The sequence below is a fragment of the Astyanax mexicanus genome, chromosome 3 (genome assembly GCF_023375975.1).
Source record: "Astyanax mexicanus isolate ESR-SI-001 chromosome 3, AstMex3_surface, whole genome shotgun sequence".
NCBI lineage: Eukaryota > Metazoa > Chordata > Actinopteri > Characiformes > Acestrorhamphidae > Astyanax > Astyanax mexicanus.
The window spans coordinates 43,653,487-43,677,759 of record NC_064410.1 but is presented as its reverse complement, the minus strand read 5'-3'; the positions used below and the strand labels follow the sequence as shown (position 1 = coordinate 43,677,759).

General features: G+C 38.4%; 1 protein-coding gene across 2 annotated transcripts in view; it reads right to left on the bottom strand.

Moving 5' to 3' along the window:
• Positions 1-24,273, bottom strand: part of hpca (hippocalcin) — a 55,488-nt gene that overhangs the window by 9,230 nt on the left and 21,985 nt on the right. For both annotated transcript variants that reach the window (XM_007249326.4, XM_022683182.2), the window contains exons 2-3: positions 4,054-4,200; positions 385-666 (exon numbers count right to left, since the gene is read on the bottom strand). In XM_007249326.4, the coding sequence (XP_007249388.1) occupies positions 385-666; positions 4,054-4,149 (378 nt within the window). In that variant the 5' untranslated portion in view covers positions 4,150-4,200. The remainder of the gene's footprint in view (positions 1-384; positions 667-4,053; positions 4,201-24,273) is intronic.

Sequence of the window (24,273 nt, the reverse complement as noted above, 5' to 3'; positions counted from 1 at the left end):
GGGCGGGACAAAGCCCAGCATTTATCCAATGACTCGTCTCATTTCGCCGCGCGCTTTGCTCCGCTATTGAAGTCTGTGGACGCTGAGCGTCCGCACTGTTTAAAGCAGCGCTGTGAAGCTGCAGGAATGAGTGAGAGAAAAGCCGCGGGGTTACCAGTGATAAGAAGCTGATTCTGAACTAAGTTCAGCGCGATGTAGCGCATATTTAATCGGTGACATGTACACACAAGAGTATATATTTAATCACTTATTTTTTTTTACATTTTAGGGGAAGCTGAGCTTCCCTTGCAGTCTTAGAGCAATCGCCACTGGTAGTATCTAATAACAGAAATCGAATTCCCCAACTCATTAAAAGACTTTGAAGAGACCTGAGCGCTCCCTCACCTGCACAATCTCCAGCATCTCGTCGCGGCTGATGTAGCCGTTGCCGTCCAGGTCGTACATGCTGAAGGCCCATTTCAGCTTCTGATCCAGCTTTCCCCGTGATGTCACACTCAGAGCGATGATGAACTCCCGGAAGTCGATGGTGCCGTCGTTGTTGGTATCAAAGGTGCGGAAGACGTGCTCTGCGAACTTGGAGGCATCACCGTATGGGAAGAAGTTGGCATAGATCTTCTTAAACTCTTCTACATTTAGGTGGCCACTTGGGCAATCTTTAAGGAACCCCTAAAAAGACAAAAAAAAAGTCGGTGTCAGAAAAAGGGTTTCATGGATTTGAGTAATTTGATGTAAAATTGTAATGACAATGATGTTTGTGATGTTAAATAACCAAAATCTAATGTTATTTCTCATACTGTTACACAGAACATTCAATGTTTTGCAACAAGCTAAAATATTTCCAAAGTTATAGTTTGACACTTGCTCGGTTATAATGTGTGGGAACATTTCCACTTTTAAAAAACATTACCTTACAAACATTTAGAAGTTTTTAAGGAACAAATATGGAATAACGTAACAAAAAAAGTGTTTGTATTCCACAATTCCCTGACCTAAACCTGATCAACTGAGATGGTGAGCTGGGATGAGCTGGTGCTTCACAGCGTGAAGAAAAAGCAGCAACTATTGTTCAGCACCTCCAGGAACTCCTTCAAGACGCTGAGAAAACTATTTCAGGTGACTCTACCTCGTGAAAACACTGAGATTAAAATACCAAGAGTGTGCAGATCTGTCATCAAAGCTAATCTGGTACTTAGAAGAATCTATAAAACATATTTTGATTTGTTTAACACTTTTTGTTTACAGAATGATTCTGCATGTGTTCCTGTAAAACTTTAATTATTAACAATATTAAATTTACAAAGTAAAAAATCATAAAAAGAAAAAAAACACATTAAATGAGAAGAGGTGTACAAACATTTTGACTGGTACTGTACACTAAATGATTTTCCTTATATTACCAGCTCACTACGGACTACTGCCTCCACCTATAGACGGGGCTGCGGACCACTGGAGGGTACTTCACGGTCCACCAGTGGTCCGAGGCCCATAGGTTGAAAAACCTGTGTAATAGGATGGAGTGACTAGTAGCTCTCTAGCCCCGAGGGTTGTTGAACCCAATTGCAGAACAGAAAAATAAATAAACACATCGCTTCTCACGCGGAATCGAACCCGTATCATCAGGGTCAGGATCCAATACACTAAAACTGCCCCGGCTAGTGAATTAGGACATGGTCTAATCATGGTCAAGTCTGTATAAGGAGATTGGGAGCCCAAGAGTGGGCGCAAAAACGAGAACGGTCGGAAACTAAAGTCACGCCGAGTGCGAATAAGAGACAGGGAAGTAATTTAAACAAAAGCTCTCCAGAGAAGCTTTTTTTCCATTTTCGTTCATTATAGTTCAAACAACCTCACGTTCCAGATGTTTCATGCTTGTGGGCCACCTATTGCCGACCCCAGCCATAGGGCATGGACTAAAAATCTTTTACCATTCCTTGCTGTGAGTCACCTTCTGCCAAAAAGTGGTTATTTAATTTACCAGCCCAAGCTTTACCTGACTTGTTTTTTATCTCTACTCTCCCCCTGCTCTTATCTTCACATTGCCATGTGCTTTTGTGAAAACAGAATAGTCTCCATGATAAAAAATCCTGAAAGCCATCAAATTTCCATGGATTGCGAGGTGATTTATCTGAACGACTCTTCACAGAATAAGCTCAGCATCTAGGAAAATCCCCTCGTTTGCTACCTGACCCTGAGCGGCGAGGTTGCGAGTTAAAACGCAGGTCGGATTGTGTTCACTCAGCTCTTTTTCAGCCCTTCAGCCAGCATGACTCACTGGAGCTTACATTTCAATACACGCATTCTCTAATCCATTCATATAGCTGCGTACTTACTGCAGCCATCCCTGCCTCCTCAGGGCCATCACAGCAGAGAGATACAGAGCCTGTTAGTGCAGCTCATTTCCCATGACCACTACACACAGAGACCTGAAGTACAGTCAGGACAGGATGCTATATCTGGTTATCTCTGGGGCAAAGGGCTGCTTTTATGTTTCGTGTTCATGCGGCTCTGGGTGTGGATAAATAGTATCATGTGACTCAATGATTATACGAGCTTTTGGCTGAACTCATCATTATGACCACAGGAACATAGCTGAACCTGCAGGATTTATCTGAAATAATACATGCGCTCGCTCGCTGCTCTCAAGTGCTGATACTGTCCAGGCTCCAAGATACACCATATTATATATCCAGGCATTTGTAGAAACACCTTCTAAAGAACGCATTCAGCTACAATAAGCTGCACCGACTGCTGATACAGATGTGCAAATGCATACTAAACACAGCTTGTCTAGTCACTGTAGAGAAGTACTTTCAATAGAATATGACTCTCTGGAGCAGATAAACATAAAGAAGAAGCAAAATATATCTTCATATATCCAAATATTAACAACTTATTTTAGATTAGTTCAATTAAGGTAAAAATAAGAGCTGAAACTTAAACAAACGTGAACCCCAGGAACATTTTAGGAATTGAGAAAGAGCCTAATCATTTATGAGAATGAAAACTACCTATAATTGTGTAAATTTGATTTATTTACTATTAAATCAAATCATCATGTGAGTTGTTTTAAAATATGAATATATATAATATAACAATATTTCATTTGCTATTAATATAGGCATCTATAAGCAAGCATGCTCTCTTTCAAGCAAGCTCCTGACTTGATAAAAAGTTAAGAAGTCACTACCTAACATTTACAATACATAACATTTATTTTCATATAAACGTTTAATAACCTCTTTTTTATCTCATAAACTCTTAAATATAATTATTTCATATAAAACTTTCTGTTATTTATTTTATTTCTAATTTTCTCCCATTTTCTCCCACGGTTCTCCCAGTTGGCCATGATCTCCCACAGAGATCATGACCAATTGTGCTCTCTCAGACTCTGGCTGCTGATGGCAAACAGCATAATTCAAACAGGCGATCCTCAATCTGTTTTTGATATCGTAACCTTAAGACTGACATATTTGACATAATTCCCTGAACTGAACATCATCAAAAGAAAATCCAGACTCAAATATTTTCCAAAAAAAAAGTTTTGTCATATCACGACAAAAGAAAAACTATGGTTTGAAAATTTGACAGTGTTTACTAACTTTACCGTGCCATTTTATTAAAAAAATGAAGGAAACTTAATTTTGCATGCTAGGGGATCTTTAATGTGTGCCAGCTTTAATATGTTTGGCTCTAAATTCAATTATTATCTCCATATGTGACACTTGTCATAATTAGTATTATTTTAAATGTGAGTGTTTTTGCTGGTTTGTTTGACCAGGTTTTGAAATTTAAGGCCTGAACTGTAGGGGCAGCTTCTAGTATTCACTACTGAAATCAGTATAGTCTTAAGCGTTTTGTTCTGCTGTCAGAAAATCTATGTTTTTGGCATTTTTGAATTTTGATCTAATGTGATCTTATGTGAACATAGTAAAAATTCCATGCTGAATGGATCAATAGAAATGCTCCAAAATGAGCTGAAGAAATCATTTGAAGGTTTCTTTATTTAGTGTAAAAGCGACAATTAGTTTGAGTTAAAATTGCCTTTCTCACCTTGTACCACTCCTGCAGCTCATGGTCAGAAAACTCAGTGTTCTCCCTCAGGTCCTGTAGCATCTCGGGCCTGAGCTTGCTGTTCTGCTTTCCCATGGCGACGAGTCTCTGTGTGCACAGCGACAACACCAAGGCCCCTAGTCAGAACTGTCAAAAAAAAAAAAAAACACACATTATTGTAAATGCATGGAGATAACAAGGCATGGGTTAACCACGCAGACAGAAGAGGCCCTCATTACTGCACAGAAAGCAGGGTCAAGTTTCATTATGCACAGATTACAAAACTACCCAGAAGCCTTCAGCTTGAAGGGAATTTAAACATAATTAGAAGTCACGACCTTGCTTTAAATCTGAAATATTATGCGGTCAGACCCATTGACTCCAGCTGGACAGTTACTTGCACAACCCTAGTGACCTCTAATTTCTCTCCTGACATTATAGGGGTAATTAGACGGAATGTGTCTTGAGTGTCTGGCCATGTGTGGATGTGTGTGTACTGAGCAACCATTAGTAAATTAATCACACCCTCCTCTAGAGACTCACTCATTCCAAAGAGACCCAAACATTCCCAGCAGGCTCTGAGCAAAGGAAACAGAAACTTAACTTAAATCAGTCCAAAGATGCGAAACGGAGAAAAAAGCAGCTGTTCGAAGAAAATGTTTTCATGACAGGTTTGGAGAACACAATCACAGTGCGGGAGCCAAGAATCCGCAGTAATTAATAACACAGCCGCCCACGCCGCCTGGATGGATCAGGCAGCCGTCCGAGCCCAGCCGGGCCGGGACACGAGCCATAGAAAAGAAAGACTGGAGCAGAAACTGTGCACAAATGCTCAAAGAACTCTAGATACTTCTACCATCAGACACTGACCACATGCATTCCTGTTCTCATGTACACTGTGCATTTCAGCTTGCCACAATAATTACATTTTTGATTTATTGTACAATATATAAACATGACCTTAATCAGTTTTACCAATCTCAGGTTTTTCCATGAGCGAGCCAGTATGTCAGTATTAAGTTATTATATTATATTATCATTATATAAATTTTATAAAATGGTCTTAAAATGACAATACTGATAATATTGTTTACCATAATTATATTTTGCAAACAAACAAAAACAGCTATTATAGCAGTACAGACTAATTCTTTTTCTAAATATTTCAAACCATCCAAACCCACAGAAGATTGCGGAAAACCACTGAATCTATAAGCTAATTTACTGAAACTTTCTAGATTACATTTTTTTGTGAGTGAGGATGAACATAGGCCAGTGTCCTCATAGCAATACAAAATAGAATTAAGGTAGTGAGGCCTGATGCCTGAAAAGCAATGTCAGCTGTATAGGACACCTCCAGAGGAATATCTCTGCAATAGCTTAACCGTCTCTTAAAGATAAGTTTGTTGCAGAAAAAATGTTATCTACAGGTTTTCTTACGGGAAATCATCATAATCCCTTTAAATATTCCCTTAAGTATAAAGTTTCCATTAAGTAATCCCTTAAGTGTTGCATAAAATCCCTTACACTCTAATCCCATAGAATTATTTAAAGGACACAAAACCTTACCTTAAACCAGAAAAAAACAGAATATGGCCAATTATTTGAGATTAATGAGCTATATAGCATGACTCAGCATTTGTTAATTTATTAAGCAGAAGTGCCACAAATATGTTTTCAGGTGTTCAATAATGGGAATAAACTGTAAACTGTTTACTGTTCACACTGTTTGCAAGTTTAAGTCTGAGTAAGAGGAGGGTGTACTTTTTAAATATAATTTGTTAGATGGGTCTTAAAAGATCTAGAAATCGAGAAACAAAAATCACAAAGTTAGCAACTCTAAAACTCAAAAAAACTCTAAAAAAGCCGTGTTCAGTGAACACGGAAAATCTTCTCTTAAGGTTCATACTTAAGGAAAAATCTTAATGAGATTTTGGACAACTGTTTTATTTTTGAAGAGTTTGGGGAAGGCCTTTTATGTTCAGGCAATACTGTTCCCTAATCCATTAAGAATGGTCTACAAAGGCATAGTTGGGTAAGTTTGGTGTAAAAGAACTTGACTGGCCTGTAAAGAGTCCTGACTTCAACTCATCCAATATCTTTGGGATGACTTAGAATAGAAATTGCAGGCCTTCTCTCCAGCAATAGTGCCTTCTCTCCAGCTCTTCCAGAGAATTTGTCAAAACTTTCCAACTCCATATTTACATCCATCCATCCATCCATCCATCCATCCATCCATCCATATAGTATACTTAAGAGTGTAGCTTTTATACCCTTTTCTGCCTTCCAACTGTTTGTGTGTATTTTATGCCACCTTGATGATGATGGGAAGATAAACTGCAAACAAGATAGAATTTGAGCTAAGTAAGCTTACATAAGTGTAAAAAATATATAGCGATCAAATAACACTATACTAAGCTCCCGTCTGTATCAGTGTCGGGCCGTGATCATTTTTTGTGTGGTACGGTTACGCATGCTGGTGGCCTGTCCGATTTGATTTTCTTACCTCGTGTCCTCCGTACTCTGGAGAGAATTATCTCCAGCTGAGAGAGATGAAGAACAAGAAAACTGCTATAAAAAGCCCTCCCAGGCCTGTACGCTCCGAGGATTTCTAGCTCTTACACAACCGCTCCCATCCAGCACAAGCGGCTCATATTAACGTATGCTGTCTCCCTCAAATCCACATGCACTCCTGACCAATTGAACCACGCCACTTACATCTTTGACCCCAGTCTGGTCTTTTCAATATTAGCTCTCTCATAGACGCAGACATTCTGCACATGTCACGACTCTGCAGACCGTCGTTTAGATCTTGACTTATGATGAGATGTATTTCAGACATCAAAGCTGAGACCCAAAGAGAACAGAGGAGAAAAAACAACAACAACAACGACAGCAAGTGGCGTACAGAAGCTGCTTACTCTGGCGGCGGGCCCAGTGCTTATGTTGGAGTGCGTGAGTGCTGGCCCATCCAGCAGACACATCACTGCATCATGCTGTTTTCATTAGGCTGTCTGATGCACGTTGTCTGGCGCAGCATTTCCACCCTATCTAAGTTGGAGCATGCTCAGGTTGCAGACTGTAATTAAAGGATGACTGAAGATAAATTATAAAGTGATAGTCTGGCAGTTGCTGTCTGAGGGTTGCTTCTTGTGGTCTTCTAGTGGTACTCGATATGAAAAGAATTTATACAGAATTTATACAGGAGAAAACAAAAATCCACTATTTAGACTAATTATAAACTGTGGTAAACTACAATGTCGGTTCTGTTGTCTCACTATTTGCATGCAATCACTCATTCTCTTTACTGTTATTGTTATTAGTTCAGATTAACAACCATCATGTGGTCATAAACATTGTTTTTTTACCAGAGGAGGATGGGTCCCTCATTTAAATCTCGGTTCCCCCAATCTTTCTTCCTCCAGCTGTAAAACAGCATAAGCAAGAGAATTTGTTTGACTTCCTCCTGGGCTCAAGATGTTTAATTCACACTTTGAGCCACTCCTACAAATGTATTTCTGTACAAGCGGAGAGATACAGAACCAACACTAAGAGTGAAAGAAGCATGCAGACTGATGCAGCAGAGTAAAATGACAGGGTTTTACACAAATTTGCACAAATTTGGATTATGCAGCATTATGCAGCTCTTATCAGTGTTACACCGGTCACCTTATAAGAGTTGCATAGTGGAAGATTTTAAGTGGTAGAGATACTATTCTACTTATTACATGTCAGCGGAGCATCAAATTGATTTTAAAGCTGTTTTTTAAATTAAAAAATGCTACATAATGTTGCTTTAAGAAAGGTTTCATTTGCTATTGCCACCTCTGGCTTGCTCAGATGGAAAAAAAAACTAAAAAAAACTAATTGTTTATTTGCCTAATAAGTACTTGATGCTTTACGTATTAATACTTCAGCTATGCCACCTACCACTGCACATTAAGAGATATTGGGCCCTATCTCACACCCTGTGCATTGCGATGCTCATTGCTATCTTACGTCGATGGTCATGGTGGTCTTATGTCGATGGACGTGGTGGTCTGGAAATTAGGTGGGCTTAGGTAAATTGCAGGCATGTTGCTGTTTTGGCAGCGGAAAACACAGGTGCTCCACTGACTGATTTAAACCCTGACAACAGTCAACCATCAGACATCCATATCTTAGCTATCTTAGCTACACATGTGCGCTGCGTACACCGCTGCTTGTTAAACACACACACACATGGACATGTGGCAGTGCACATACCCAACTATTACATCAACAACAATACAAAATAAAATTACATTAATGTTCCTGTAAATTACTGTATCTACTTGTGCACCTTTACAGAGGGAACAAGCAGGTCAGATTCTTCTGCTGAGAAGAGCAAAAGCGTTGTGCTGTTAAAATACCAATCCGCCAAAGTCAGAGCGCAGCTGGCTCTTCAAGGGAGTGGCAAGTGACACGCTGGTTTACTTCACGTTACACCCAAAATACACTCCTAATTAATTAAGAGAATTTGTATTTTTCGCTTTCTCACGATAACAAAGACACATAACTTGCCCTACATCCACCTGCACCGTGCGCCGTTGATGGCTCGCCTATAGAGCACTAAAATATGGCCCTAAGTGTTAGCAAGCCTCTTAAGCAAGCCTGTTTGAGACTATCTAATAACTCAACACAGTTAAAGTAAACAGTGTGATGACTGAGGCATGCAGTTTAAGGCTAATTGTTGTGGTGCGACCTTTTATTATTCATGGATTACATCAGCCTCCTACAGTGCAAATTAAACCTGGAGAAATGAACTTTAACCATTAAGCATGTCATGGCTGATCTGCTAGCCTTAGCGTAAAATGGAAAACTGTGTGAACTCTTCTTTTTGCCAAACAACTGTTTAAAAAAAAGCTGAACAACATAGTCAGAGAGTGAGGGAGGCTGTGAGCACTGTGAGTAACATCAATGTGAAAAGTGAAGTGCACTCAGTTCTCACAGAACAGGAGAGAGTGCTAATGTACTCTGAAGAGCAGCGTTCCACAGGTCCTCAATGTCATCACTCACACCCAGAGGTGTCACGCCAGCCTTATCGGCCCAACTCATCTTTAACTCGTCTTTAGAGCTTAATGCCTTTAGAAGTGGAGCTTTAAGCCAAAACTGCCTGAGTAGCTCCTTAACTCCAGCCTGAGAGTGCACGAGAAGAAAAGAGAGAGAGAAAGAGAGAGAGAGAGAGAGAGAGAGAGAGAAGAATGCAAAGAGGAGCAAGGAACATGGAGATCTTTAACACCCATCTTTCTGATATATATACTTCACTTCACCTGTTTTTCAGTATATCTCAGAGCCCTAGCTCCCCCATGTGAAATAGAAGTATAATTAAGCGCATTAAGTATGTATGTTTAAATTAGGTAAAGAATACTAAAAGTGCATTTTCAATTTAGTATATTTTATGAAAATACACATTAAATATACTTTATCTGTATTTCCATAAATTTATTTTTAAACCATGCTTTAAATTTTACAATGTGTTGATAAAAAATACTGTATATTTAGTGGCATTAAATACTGCTTAAAGTGCACTTTAGTGTATTTTTTTCCTAGTAGCATTAAGGTGTACACAGTATGTGCACATACACAATATGTGCATCAATACACAAAGTCGTAGATTTACAATATACTTAAAGTGTATAAAAAGGTGTTTAAAAACACAAACTTAAATCTATTTAAGTTTGCAGACGTACAAAAAAAACACTCAAAAGCATATTTCAATGCTTTTTTGTTGTGTTAAAATATAGCTTAATTACACCTGAAATATCCTTAAGTTGCCATAAGTAGTTCCAAAATAGTACATTTAGTATGTATTTAAGTACATATTTTAATTTTAAAAAGTATGTACTTTTAAAAAATATACTTAAATACATTTTTCTTTTACAAGGGCTGTTCCTTAATTAGGGTTATGTACAATCATTATTATATTTATACACTACATCAAAGTCTCTATTGTTGCATATTTTGGTCTATAAAGCCGGAGTCAGTCATTCTGCAGCACCCCTGGAGCAATGCTTTGTTCACGGGTCCAGTGGTGGCAGCTTGGAGGATGTGGGTATCAAAGCCGCAACTCTGTGGACAATAACCACGCATGCCAACTACTGAAGCACCACTGAGACCACTGCCCACGCTCGGTCAACACTGGGGGTCTAAAATTGTTGCTAAAAGCAGAAATTGCCCTGAAGTGGAAGCCACAGGACAAGTTTTACCAGGAGACTCATGTCTCGACCACCAGCTTCCACCTTTTACCTGACTTTCACTTACACACCTTCTCTGCTCTTAGATACTGTTTTTTTCCAACCCTTTTTATCCTCACTGCCTCCAGCCTGGTCCTGACGGCTTTTTGGGGGGATTAGCTCCGCCTTTTGACTTCTGTGTGCTGTGAGATCTGCAAAGGTCCAGATGTTACAGGCCAACATTTCTAATAGACAAATGTATTGGAACCCCTGCTCAATCACTCTTTCTTTTGTAATCAAATGAATTAAAAAGAGTTGATCCTGCTTTTGTCTACTAAATTTTGAGGCATTGGCGTGAGGATGTGATTGCATTCAGTAACAGGAGCAAGAATTTAGTGAAATCAGGATGTTGGATGATTACAACCCTAGCTCATCCCTAATTATCTAATTAAGTCTTCCTCAAAGTATTAGATGGAGCACCATCATTGCAGAAAACACAGCTCCTTCCACATCTCCATAACTCAAAGCTTGTGGACCTTATACCTCTTGCTCTAGCCCATGCCTGGCATTAGGCGTGGTGCCAATGGGCCCATGTTTATTGGCTCCAGGGTGTCCAATTCTATTAGCAATAATTCACTCTACAGGGACTTGACAAGCTCTGTGTGTGTGAGAGACAGTTTGCACATCTGTTTCAGCAATGGGTGCAACCTGAAAGAATAGCTGAATGTATTAAATGAGTTAAAAGAGGTGTCCACTAACATTTAGACACATGTTGCAGTTTAATAAAGGTTCTAAAATGGCTTGTAGAGGTTCTTGAAAATAACTCATCACTCACCCACTCATCTCATTTACAGGAAAGCTTCTATTTTTTTCTTGGTCCTTCTCTGGCATCGCTCCAAAGAACCCTGTAGGCCTATTGTTAAAGAGTGTAGGCCTTACTGGTTATTTATGGACTGTGTCAAGAGTGTAAGAGAAAAACTCTATTCTGTTAAAAGCCTTCAACAAAACCACTCAGTAAACACAGGGTGAACTGGGGATTGGTGCTAACTCTTTTTGAGCTGTCGTTTTCATGTTTCACTCTTCAATTTCTCCACACTGCTGCAATCTTCAGCATGGGGTTGTGAAGCAAAAATATCCCTCAACCAAAAAAAAAAAAAAAGATTGATGAAAAGTATTAAGCATCTTCGGCTGTTTGAAAATATGGCGTTTCATTAGTTAAAGCACTAATCAGTGCCTTCATTTGGTTGGTACTGCTCATCCTGCCAGACATCTTGTACTGCAAACAGCCATAAAAACTGCCTGTAAAAATGACTGAATAGACAGTTCTGCTAAAAGCAAAGAATCTTTCAATTTTACATTTTCTTCTACAAAAATTTCATAATTGTACAGAATTTTGCGAAGCTTTGGGTGGTAATTCTTATGAACATTTATTAAAATTCACTCCTTATCAGCACACATCAAATACTAAAGCAGAGTATTAACAATGGGACAAAGCAATGTGCTGTTAGCATGCTAAAAGAGACAGTAGCTGGTTAGATTTTAGCCTTGTCCCCACTACCCTGCCTGGGTTTAGATTTTAGGGTTAACATTTCCTTTCTAATGTGTGTTTAGCTCCAGTTTGATGATCAGCTGAGGTAGACCAGTTTATTTGTGAGGGAACAGATGTCAAAGAGAAGAAATAGTAAAAGGCTAGCATTTGCTTTTTTTGTTTTCTCCTTACTCTGCTTTTGCTTTCTCATGTGCAAGTATGCGCTCCCACATTCCCATAAAGACATAAATAAAACAAATCAAAACTGATATGAAACAGTGGGGGTTCGAAACTCGCCTATTTTCTCTGAATAATTATCTGTGCCAAAAAAAAAAATACACTATTTCCTATTCTAGGTCACCTTTAAATGTTAAGATCATCTTAGCTGTTTGAGAAAGCAATGCCTGTTTGACCATTTCAGCATCATCTTTGTGTAAAGAGGCTTTTGGGAAATCTAACCCGGATTGCCAGCTTATCTGCTCATCTGTGATCACATTAGCAATTTTTATCATTTTGACCGCAACCCAAGTTTTGTTTATATTTAACTAAATTATAGTCAGTAATAGCGAACACTTGATATTCCGACACAAAAAATGAACCTTTCAGAGTAAGATAAATCCACAGGGTTTTAGGCAGTTGCCTCCCCTTTTTCAGCATGCCAAAACAAAGACCTCTCTGATTGGCCGTTTTACATGTTTGGAACATGCAATGTATGTTGATCCAACTTTGTTCCACAGAGAAACAGCGTCATGAGACATATTGTGTTCTGAAAATGCTGTGAATCTCATATTGCTCAGTTCAGTCGTTTTTTTCTGCAAAATGCTTTCCAACAAGGCTGAGGGTGCCACTGGGCTCCAAATAAATGAGAGTATTAGGATGAGAAAAACAATGATGGAGAGTAGGGGATGAGGGTGGAGGGGTAAAAATGTATTCCACAGTGAGAGTATCTTATTCCCGCATCTATAAAAAGTCTCAGCCATAAAGGACAGAAGATAGCAACATTGTTTTTTTCCCCCATCCTCTGAATTTTTATCCCTCGTCCATTTTGGAGGAACAGGAGTAATCAGAGAAGCAATCTGACCTGACAAGCGACTTTTGATCTTTCCAAATCACCCTGCTCTCTCTCGCTCCCTCTCTCTCTTTCTCTGCCTCTTTTTCCCAATGATTCTGACCTTTAATTTTCTGTCCTTAGGTTATCTTTTCATCTCTCTAAATTTCAATCTAATTGCCTCTCTTTTGAATACTCCCTCTCTCTTTCTTGGTATCTTTTTCTTCGTATCTTCCTTTTTCTCCCCCTGGCATGAGAAAGAGAAAGATTCTCTCTCTCTCTGTCTCTCTCTCTCTCTCTCTCTCACACACACACAAACACCCCGGCAACTCACTCTCTAGCAGTCTACACACACACACTTACACACAAATCCCTGTACTGACATCCTAGCAACATTACAGGGCCATTTGATCCGTTCGAAGCCAAAGACGGACCTCCTCCCTGCAAATCCTTTGTTGACATCCCCAGTGCATCAAACTGCGCTGCTCTGCTGAGCCAATAGGCAGCCTGCCCGTCTCTGCTCCTTCTAGAGCATGCCAGTAGCACTACTAAAACATGCTGAAGCTAAAGAGCGGAATCTAATCTATTAGTGACTTGCTAAACATCTTCAAAAAATATTCAGTTCCAATACAATTTCTGTCTTTTAAATATAATCCATTTTAAACAATGCAACAAACATTTTCACACCTGTTCTTCTTTGTGTTTTTTTTAAGAAATGAGAACTCCGATGTAAAATGTACTGTGAGTGTAGTAAAACATGATTAAAAACTACTTACCATTGTTGAATATCCCACCTCGGCTCTCCTACAGCTTCCTGAGATACAGTAATTCCAGCACTCTGTACAACGGACGCATCGATAAATCGCTTTTTGTAGCAGCCGGCACCAGGAGGCAGGCTATGCGGAGTCCATGTATACATATCTATGTTATTATCAGAACAGTGATGGCGGCTCCTGGAGCTGAAGCTAGCGTTATGGGATATTCACAGTGTTTTTTATTAAGATTCTTGAGCAATTTTTAAGTTGTTAATGCCTCGATTTAAATGTCAGAGCTCTCCGGATTCTACCAAGGAGGTGTGGAGCTACTTTGAGCCTGGATAACGGCGGAAAACACAATTTCTAAGGGCAAAATAAGCCCCGATACGGCCGCTGTATAGAGTGCTGGGCAAATGACTGTCACAGAAAGCTGTAGGAGAGTGGAGGTGGGCTATTCAACAAAAGTAAGTACTTTTTAACATGTTTTACTACACTACACTAACGGAATTCTCTTTAACAAGAGATTGGTCCAAAAATAGTCATACTTTATGCCTATGTGCACACCAAAAATACTGAAAATGCAGTCAGGCTGCATCTGTTTTATCCGACTGATCACAACCTCATTCATGTTGACAATCTCAAGCATGGTAGCATTAACGCGTTTTCCATCCTCTGTGTTTTTATGTGTTTTTTACTCATGTTCTCCTAATTAAAAAAGATTTATAAAAAACATTTATAACACCCAAATACTGCAAAAAGATCATTACCATAGGATGAGGTTGTGAAGCTAAAATATCTCTCAACCGAAAAAAAAAAAAAAGATTGATGGAAAGTATCACGCATCTGCGGTATGTTTGAAAATGGAATGTTTCATTAGTTTAAGCACTCATCAATGTCTTCATTTGGTGGCTTCTGCTGATCCTGCCTGGCATCTTGAACAGCAAACAGCTGTAAAAACTGCAAATGACTTTATAGACAATTCTGCTAAAAGAAAAGTATCTCTTCATTTCACATTTTCTTCTGCTGAAATTTCATTATCATAGGAATTTTGCGAAGTTTTGGGGTGGTAATTCTTATTCTTATGAACTCTTATTAAAATTCACTCTTTATCAGCACCATTTACAGTCAATTTAGACCTGCCCATTCATGCTGAAATTAAAAGAAGAGGTAAGACTGTTTTTTTTTAATAAGCCACAAAACAGAAAAGGTTTAACAAGCTCAACAAGCTCATTTACATATACTATACATATATGTGTCTTAAAGCAACAGTAACAAAAAAAACTGTTTTAAGGCTAGAAAATATGGCTAGATTAATTATGGAAACAAAAAAAACATAAACTTACACAAACATTAGCAGTGAACCACAAGGATAATAATGTTAGTAATATGTAGCATTTTGGCCCTTTATTGACAAATTTGTAAAAAATATGTCACAATAATCTCCACCAAAGCAAATTTTTAGTAGAATTGTTTTGTGCCAGGCCAGGCAATCATCTTTTTAAGCAAACATTATATAGAACAGAGGAGAGCATAAAAAAACACCAAGCAAGCAATTCCTCTTTTCAAATGGCACCTCACCCTTATCAACCCTCTAACCCAACACCAAGAAGGTGAATAACACTCCACCTGTGAAACCGCTGCTAAATCTAAACTAAATGCTATTAACCTAAACAAACATACTGACATACCGACATTATCACAATTATTCTAACAATAATTCCTCACAGACATGTTCCTCCACAGTACTGTAGCCTTGATTTGTGCCGTTCCAGTCTATGCATAGCTGGCAGGTACGCTGCGTTTAATGAAGCCAGCAGGGGTCGAGTCCCGACCCAATTCAATGGAGCATCTATTTCACACACTGCTCATATGGGAGAGGGAGCTGCTGATGGTTCCATGAGGAGAGTCATGAAGCGAGGGTGAGCGGAAAGAGAGAAAGAGAGAGAGAGAAAGAGAGAGAGAGAGAGAGAATACTAATGAAGACGGTAAAAATAAGAATGAGGCTGTGTCCTCGGTGGGTGAAGTCCCTCCAGTCAGGGCGAGAATAACAGCTCACTTTGCAGCCTTCATTTAATTCCTCATCTGGGACTGCTGCCAATCTTAGCCGTCCATCCGTGAGGAGGACGAGGGCGGTGGAGCGAGGCTGCGGGCCATAAAGCCTGTAGCTGTTTTCATTTAACATGTGTTGCATGGAAATGACCGTCAAAGGGTCAGATGAGGTGCATAAACATACATTCATCCCTCGGTCTGATTACACCGGGAAGCACATGATGGTCTGCGAATTAAGGGATATTACTCAGAGAGAGAGAAAGACAGAGAGAGAGAGAGAGAGAGAGAGAGATGTGAGTAGTATAGTGTTGTGGGTGTAAAAAGTGCCAATAGTAGGCAGATAGATGTAAATGCAGCTGTAGGCCGCCCGCCCCCTTCAGGTTCATTTGTGGATCAACAAACACATCAAGCTACAAACACACACACACACACACACATAAATTGAGTCTTATAATCACGACCTGGCTGCACAAAGCCCACACATCAGTTTATCATCATGATGGAATGAGGTGTGGATGGGTTATGGGGTCCAATAATCAGAGGGCTGCTCTCTCAGTGGAGGATGCCTGACCTCTGGGTGTGAGTGTAATGTAGGTGTATTCATGCATGTGTGTGTGTGTGTGTGTGTGTGTGTGTGTGTATGTAGCAGGGGTAGTGGGGGTGGGGGTGTTGTCACAGCTAAAAGCAGGGCAAGGGAGTTGCAGATAGGAGGCGGGCAGACGACTGCAACCCACTGGAACTGGTTAAGGAATAATGGCTGGGCTTGTTGCCAGGGCTGTCTCCTGAAAAGACCAATTCATTTTCACATATTACATTAGTCTCGTTCCTTAGGAGGAAAGACAAGGACCAAATTCCGATCAAAGGCAGAGGGTGCATCTGTGTTGTGTCTAACGGCGCACAGTACAGGAGCATAACATTTGCATGACAAAGTGCAAGATTCCAGCTCTCACTTGGCAAGAATTTAACCCTCAGATGTCACTGTTGTTGCAGAGGGTGAGATGGGAAATGTGTTATTGCACAGTGTGCTGTAAAAACAACAACACAAATTGCAATGAAAATTCATTCATTATTTGGCTTCTTCAGTATAGTGTTGCCACTCACAACAACACAACTGCTGCAATATACAGGATATTCCTGTATTTTTTGTTTGTTTGTTTATTTAAAATACATTTTTGCAGCGAGGTTGTGTATATATACACATCACTATAGATTACTGTATTAATTATTATAATTTTAATGATAAATTCAAAATGCATGCAGACGTCTACTATAGAGACCTTACTGCTGATAAAAAAAATCTAGAAAATATAAATATAGATTTTTCTGAATCCACTGACATCAAATACACAGCATGTATAGCTGTAACATGCATTTATTTATAATCTATCAATATTCCAATAAAGAGGCCAACAATATCAATGTATTACTACTACTGTAAACTTTATACCCCCTTCCCACTAAGCAATTACAAATGGCATAAAGATTTTTTTTTTTTACTGATCCTCATACTTTTTAAAGATTTTATTAGGCCAAGGACAAATATTATAATAATGAAACCTTAATGGATTGACTGATGTTTAGCATTAATTAAGCATTAAGTATTTTTAGGATTCATTAATTAAGTATTAATGATACTAAAATACTTCAATTAAAAGTCATGGAATATAAGTTTGTAAATTAATTATAAACTGTTAGCCAAAGTAGATGGCTTGAGAAGAACTTCACCTGTATAAGTTTTCAGGTGTTATCTTGTGAGTAAGGCTGATCACTGAGCAACATGCTCAAGTTGTGTGGGTATTTAACATTTCTCTATCCATAGGGTCATGTGTTTACTGGTAATACATCATAGAAGGCATTACCATCCACAGTGGACAGTGATCGCAGTGGGTGTTAATGATCGTGACCGGCAGTGTCTGGCTAGAATTGACCCTGTGAACAGATAAGCATTTCACATCCACATTCAGTGCAGACCAATGACATAATATAAAACAGGTCTATATAAAAAGTTTGCGGATATGTTATGTTATGTTAGATGTTGCCTGTTTGTAAAATATCCTAAAATATAATTTAATAAAAGTGCACAGCCACTGTTATTGGTTATTAAAGGGAAAGCAAACATATGCTTTGCCTCCCACCCCCGTCTTCTATGAGGAGCCAAATTTAAATTCCTGCGTATCTGCCTGAACTATCTGCAGTTCTGTTTACACTGTTAACATCCCATAATACCCATCTGTAACTGGAGAAAGGAGAGAAATCGCTCTCTGATTTCATGTTTAATCTGGAACATTAAAGCACAGCAGTTTCATCTGGCAGCTCATTCCCACCAGAGAGAAGAGAACCAACAGCTTTTAACCTAGATCTGTCTCTGCCAGCTGTATTTCAAAACATTCACTAAATATGTCTGAGTAATACAAAATATGGATAACTTCCTTGAGATTTTGACTTATTTGTCAATTCCAAATGCCACAATCAATGACGTTTAGGTTATTTATTCAGATATGACGAAGAATACTGAGGTGGAGGTGAGCATGGTTGAGGGGGGCTTGGGAGCTCACAGCTTGAGTTTGGAGTGGAGGGTGGATAAGAGCTCCACTGATGGAGCCGCCATTTCAGAAGAGAATCTCTGCTTGTTTTCTCAATGGGACTATGGTCTGGTAGCTTTACTCTGCTCACATTGACATGCCACAATACTTTAATCTCATACAAAATAAAAATGGGAAAATTACTGATTTCCTAATGGTTTGTGTTGAACCAGGGCTGTAAAATAATCTGTATAAGAATTGCTTAATGCTAAACACATAGAAGTAGCTGCTATAACACCTCAGAAGTGTCGTACCTCGACTGGAGGTAGAGTGAGGCAGACGACCACAGTGAACCCACACACCATTCGACTTTCTATCCTGTGAAAAATGAGCACAGCAAAGCCAAGTGTCGAAAAACTTTTAGGAAGCCTGAACTAATTAAGAATTATAACTTATCATGCTTCACACCAATCCATGCTTCATCAACAATTCTAGTTCTACTAGACACTCTTTTTTTTCAAATTATCAGTTTTCTAAGGAAAAGAAGAAAGCTCATGGTAATACAGGAATATTTACCTTCACTATGAAGCAAATGCACCATTAACTATTTACTCCCAATAAATACAAAGTAAAAATCAAACATGTTTGTTTTTTAGTTCAGTCATCTCTCCTCCAGCTTTGAAGCCCATGCCTGCATCCCAAACCACACACTTTTGTACTTTTTATATTGCAATAGTAAAAGAAACAGTAGGGCACTATTTATTTTATTATATATATATATATATATATATATATATATATATATATATATATATATATATATATATATATATATATAAGGTATAACTGTGCAGTTTGGGACATAGCCTACAACAATGCAGTTATTTAAATTGTGTTTTTTCTCTATATGTAAGAATCCTCCCACTCCCACCGCACCCATGCAATCCAACACAACACAAATACACAATTACATACAAACAATATACGTTATGTAAAAAAAAAATATTCAAGCTCTAAATTTCTTCAGAAGACAGAACTGATATTAGTTTTCTAGCTCTGGCATTTGAGGAAAGCAGAACAACGGGGTCGACCGTGAGCATTCTTCCTTTGAGGAACTTACACTTTTAAAAGGTACTTTCTATTTCTAAGTGGGTCAGACAAAGAGGGAACGGTGACCTCCATTTAGACTGGCATTGCACCAAACCAGAGACAAAGAGAGAGACAAGCACCAGTGCACCACACTAAACAACACAGCCTCCATCTTTAAGACAGACATGAAGCTACTGATTCTTTACCATCACATAGAATCTATATGTGATGTTCATTAAATAATATATTTAATATAATATATAATATAATATATAATACTAATGATGAGTTTCCTTGATTTTACCAAAGAAATCTCTGGAATATAATCAAGAGGAAGATGGATGATCAGAAGCCATCAAACCAAGCTGAACTGCTTGAATTTTTGCACCAGGAGTGGTATAAATTTATCCAAAAGCAGTGTGTAAGACTGGTGGAGGAGAACATGCCAAGATGCATGAAAACTGTGAATAATAACCAGGTTTATTTAATCAAATATTGATTTCTGAACTCTTAAAACTTTACGAATATGAAATTGTTTTCTTTGCATTATTTGAGGTCTGAAAGCTCTGTATCTTTTTATATTCTGGCAATTTCTCATTTCTTACAAATAAATTCTCTAAATGACAATATTTGTATTTGGAATTTGGGAGAAATGTTGTCTGTAGTTTATATAATAAAACAACAATGTTAATTTTACTCAAACATATACCTATACATAGCAAAATCAGAGAAACTGATTCAAAACTGAGATGGTTAATTGTTTCCACAGCTGCTCCAATGTTCTAATCTGTATGAATCCAGTTAAAAAAAGATTGTAAATGCTTTAAAGAGCTGATAAAGCCTATTATTATTATTATTACCCCACCCTCTCTCATTTTGCATTGTGATTTTAAGCATAAAAGGTTATGTTTTTTGAGAGTTTTACATTGTATTTGCTCTTACAGTCAAAATAAATATTGAGCACATGTGCATGTGACTTATGTAGAACTGGCTTCCAAATGAACCTGTTGTATGAAAATGAAGCTGACAATGAGACACTATGCAATTTTTTTCCCAAAATAAATGTTACAGCAGATGTTACATGTTACATGCTCTTGTTAGATAGGCTGGAAGTCAAATATTCATACAAATAAAAAGTAGAAGCCTATGAGTACAAGGCTGAAAAAAGAGTGGTGCACACATACTATCTGCTCTTACTGAAGAACATTATCAGTGCTTTAAAGCTGAGTGATTCAAGCTTACTGGTTGCTAATTTAATGTTGACCTTGGAGAACACTGTCTATGAATCTGAGGAAAAACAATGCTTCTTCTGAACAAATCAAATGAGAGGGCACTGATTATATCAGTGCACATTTAAACCTATAGGGATGGTTGTGATTCAGAAGATGATGTGCTATAACTATTAATGCAGCAATGCAATAGTCCAGAATTAGCATGGTCACCCTAATGTCCACTCTAATGTACTGCCAAGAATTATATCTGGGATTATAAAGCAATATCTGGGATTATGTAAGATATCTAATGCTCTGTATTTTGAGCTAACGTGGGGTTCCCGAAGCTAAAAAAAGATAGAAAAAAAGCTACTGAAGCTATTCTTGTGTAATTATCATATTGCACTGTCAGGTATAATTTTAAACACTTACAACGTGTATTTCCCAGAAATAATGTTATCTGGCAGTGCAGACAGATTACATTATTTGAAACAGGTAAACAGACTGAATATAATATAATCAGGCCATGAATAGCCTACTATCTGGCCATAATCTCATAATAGGAAACATTAGATATATAGTGTACATTCAATCTGCAGTGGGCCTTTCGTGCCCTTATTGATTCCACTCTCTGTTAGCAACATTAGCATTTTGAACACACAGTCATTTTTATGAAAACATGTCAGAGGACACATATGAGGTCAGAAAACTCATTACTCCCCAGAGGACATCCGTCTCCAAGGAGAAACTCACAAAGAATCAAATGCAACAACTTGGCCTCACACCATCTGGGCCTGGTGGTCTTTTGTCATGAATAAAAGGCTAATGTCACTCAGGGTTTCCTCAAACAATGGAGAGAAAAGTGAATAAGTGCTATGGAAGAAAGAAACGCAGCAAAATAATATTATCTCATTATTCAATTGTCTAATGCTCCCTTAGGCAGAATCTTAAACACTGAGCACGGCTCCTGCATGTGATTTGCATCCATTGTCTTCCCTCCAAAGAATGAGGAAAAGCTCATCTCTTCCAGAGCGCTGGAGAGTGATGCATGATAAAGGCAGTATCGGCAGCAACAGCACCAAAATTACACCCCAGATTCATAACAGCACTGACCTTTACGCCATGGAGAGTAATAGCATGCTAAGAAGAGACTGTGGGTGTGGAAGTAGGAAAATGAGGGCATGAAAAAAAAACATGCTCATAATTCATTCACACAAGACTATTTTTCAGCCTATTTTTTTCCCCTTTTTTGTCCCTAATTAAACACATTAAAAATGATCCATATGTCCAGTCTGACAGACAGTTTTTAAATGGGTTCAATACAAAAAGTCGCATGTTGCCAGTGCACATGATCTTTAATCTTACCATTTCTTCCAGAGCATGTTTTTTTTTACCACTCTGACTACAATAGAGACTACAATATGCAAATGAGCTCCTAAAGCATCCTAAAAGCATTCTGGTCTGAAAGACTTCTTAGAACTGTAGTGTGAATGGGCAAGACTCATCCACTGTGTCCTAAATAAGTAGATAAAAATTATCCAAAATTAGATGCACTCAGAACGAATCAACCAACAGGAATAAAACTTGGTGGGTAGTCGTGTCATGAAGTGAGTCAGAAATGCAGCGAGTCATCTGTGTTGACGACAAGTTGATCAATACTGTATATCCCTCTGTGGAAGCACTGTGGTCAGCACCAAGATCGACAGTTTGTTGTCAGTCATCAAGAAGACCTGGTGTCATGGTCATTAGGGGTCATTAGAGGCATTTTGATAGCCCAAAGTTCAGCAATAAGGTTGTGCAATCAGTGCGTTTTCTGACAGGACAATGCTTGTCCACATACTGCTTCCATCTCAAGAGCTTGCCTTGAAGATATACAATATGAGATGATACTATGTCATGGCCAGTTGCATCTCTAGTCCTGTGACTGTCCCTGATTAAAAATTTGTGGGGTGCTACCGGACTTGCTAACTCGCTACGTCTACTGCCAAATCTGCAGAAACTGCATAAATATGCAAGCTGCATGGGGTGGATTATCACAGGCTTTAGGAGCCATTAGGAACTCCATGCCGAGCCACATGGCGTGTTGCATTACAAACCATTCCTGTACGTGTAGCTTAATACAAATTGCCCATATTAGTCTACAATTTGAAATAGTTATTTTTCTTGGTATTCATTATCTTCCTTCTGAATAGTATTACTATGCGACACTTTCTTCTAGGTTCAATTATGTTTTTATTGATGAACCCACATCAGATTCAAAACCCTGACGCTGACCAGTACCTAAACTAACTAACTAACTCCTAAACTAATCCTAAAATAAATAAATAAATGAAAAATATCCTAGGGTTCTATTATCAAAGCATGGTGTATCTCTTGATCCTAGTCTCTACAAACAAGCTATAGATATTTTTGAAGCAAACAACTAAGCACTTTTGTAAGTTGCTCTGGATAAGAGCATCTGCTAAATACTGTAAATATAAATATATACATTTATGTAAGACCTAGCCCTGTGCACAGCAACAATGATCATTCTTAAATGGTACTCCAACATTACTTCCAACATCTTCCTAATACCCTGAAGCTTCTAGGAACCTGGGTGCTGGTTGTTTTAAGCACACATTCAAACTCAGACTAAAATTCAGTATAAAAGAAGAATTGAGAAATACAAGACACAATACAGAGAAAAGTAAAGGTCATCCTCAAAGCACAGAGCAAGTTCAGACTCTCTGTACTACATCTCACCAGCTGTCCCCATGCACTGACCCTGTACAGCCACACTTACAATGTCGAACAGAGGGTTCAAAAGCCAAGCAGTCACGGATATATGAACTGTGAATATCTGTTGTTGTTACTCGCACGGAGTTGAGATAAGGTCAGCTGTTTAAAAGAAGGTTTTCTGTGCTTTTTTGAACTTGCGGACGTCCAGATTATGCTGATGTAATGCCTTCTATTGCTTTTTCTAATGTAAAATGTGCAGCCAGTATCCTCAGTAACCTCCAGGTTCCTTTCATAATATCATAACATGGACACTGAGGTATGGCAGACGGATTATCGCCCAGTCGAACAAGCTCAGATTAAATTTAGATAAAACCATTTTTCATCATACACATGCTTGACACACTTGATCACTCACTCTCTCTTTCTCTTACACGCACACAGATACTCATGCAAAGCTTTCAGTCTTTTTTCTTACATTTTCATTTAGTTACTGAATACAGTTGAATTGACATCAACTCTCTGCTTCTGAAAAAAAATATATACTCCATATAAATGTAAGTATTGAGACACCTGCTTGTACATTGTTTCTTCCTAAATCCAGTGTATCCCATGTTAAAAAGAGTGTATGCTACTTCTGTTGGATTAACTGTCTTTACTGTCCAGGAAAAAGACATTCTACAAAATTTTAGAGAACTGATGTGAGGATATAATTGCTTTCAGTGACAAGAGCCCTAGTGTAGTTCCCTATACCTCGTCCCCAACTTCCCAATTCCTTTCAAAACTGTTGGACAGAGCTCCATCTTTCCTGAGAATGGTGCCAATAGGTTCATGTTTATCTACTCTACAGAGTCTAATTCAAAAAGCATTAATGCTCTAGAGGGAGTAGACAAACTATATGTGTGTGCATTTGCACATGTGTGTGTCAGCAATGGGTACAACTTTAAGTAGATGAATTAATTCAATAGAAGGGGTGTCTACAAATGTTTAGGCAAATAAAGTGTAATGCAGTAGATTCAAGTTTAAATCTGCCTATAAACAAACAAATAAAAATATCTGTGGTTGTTTTATTGAATTAAATGTTAATACATTTAAAGAAACTGTACTTG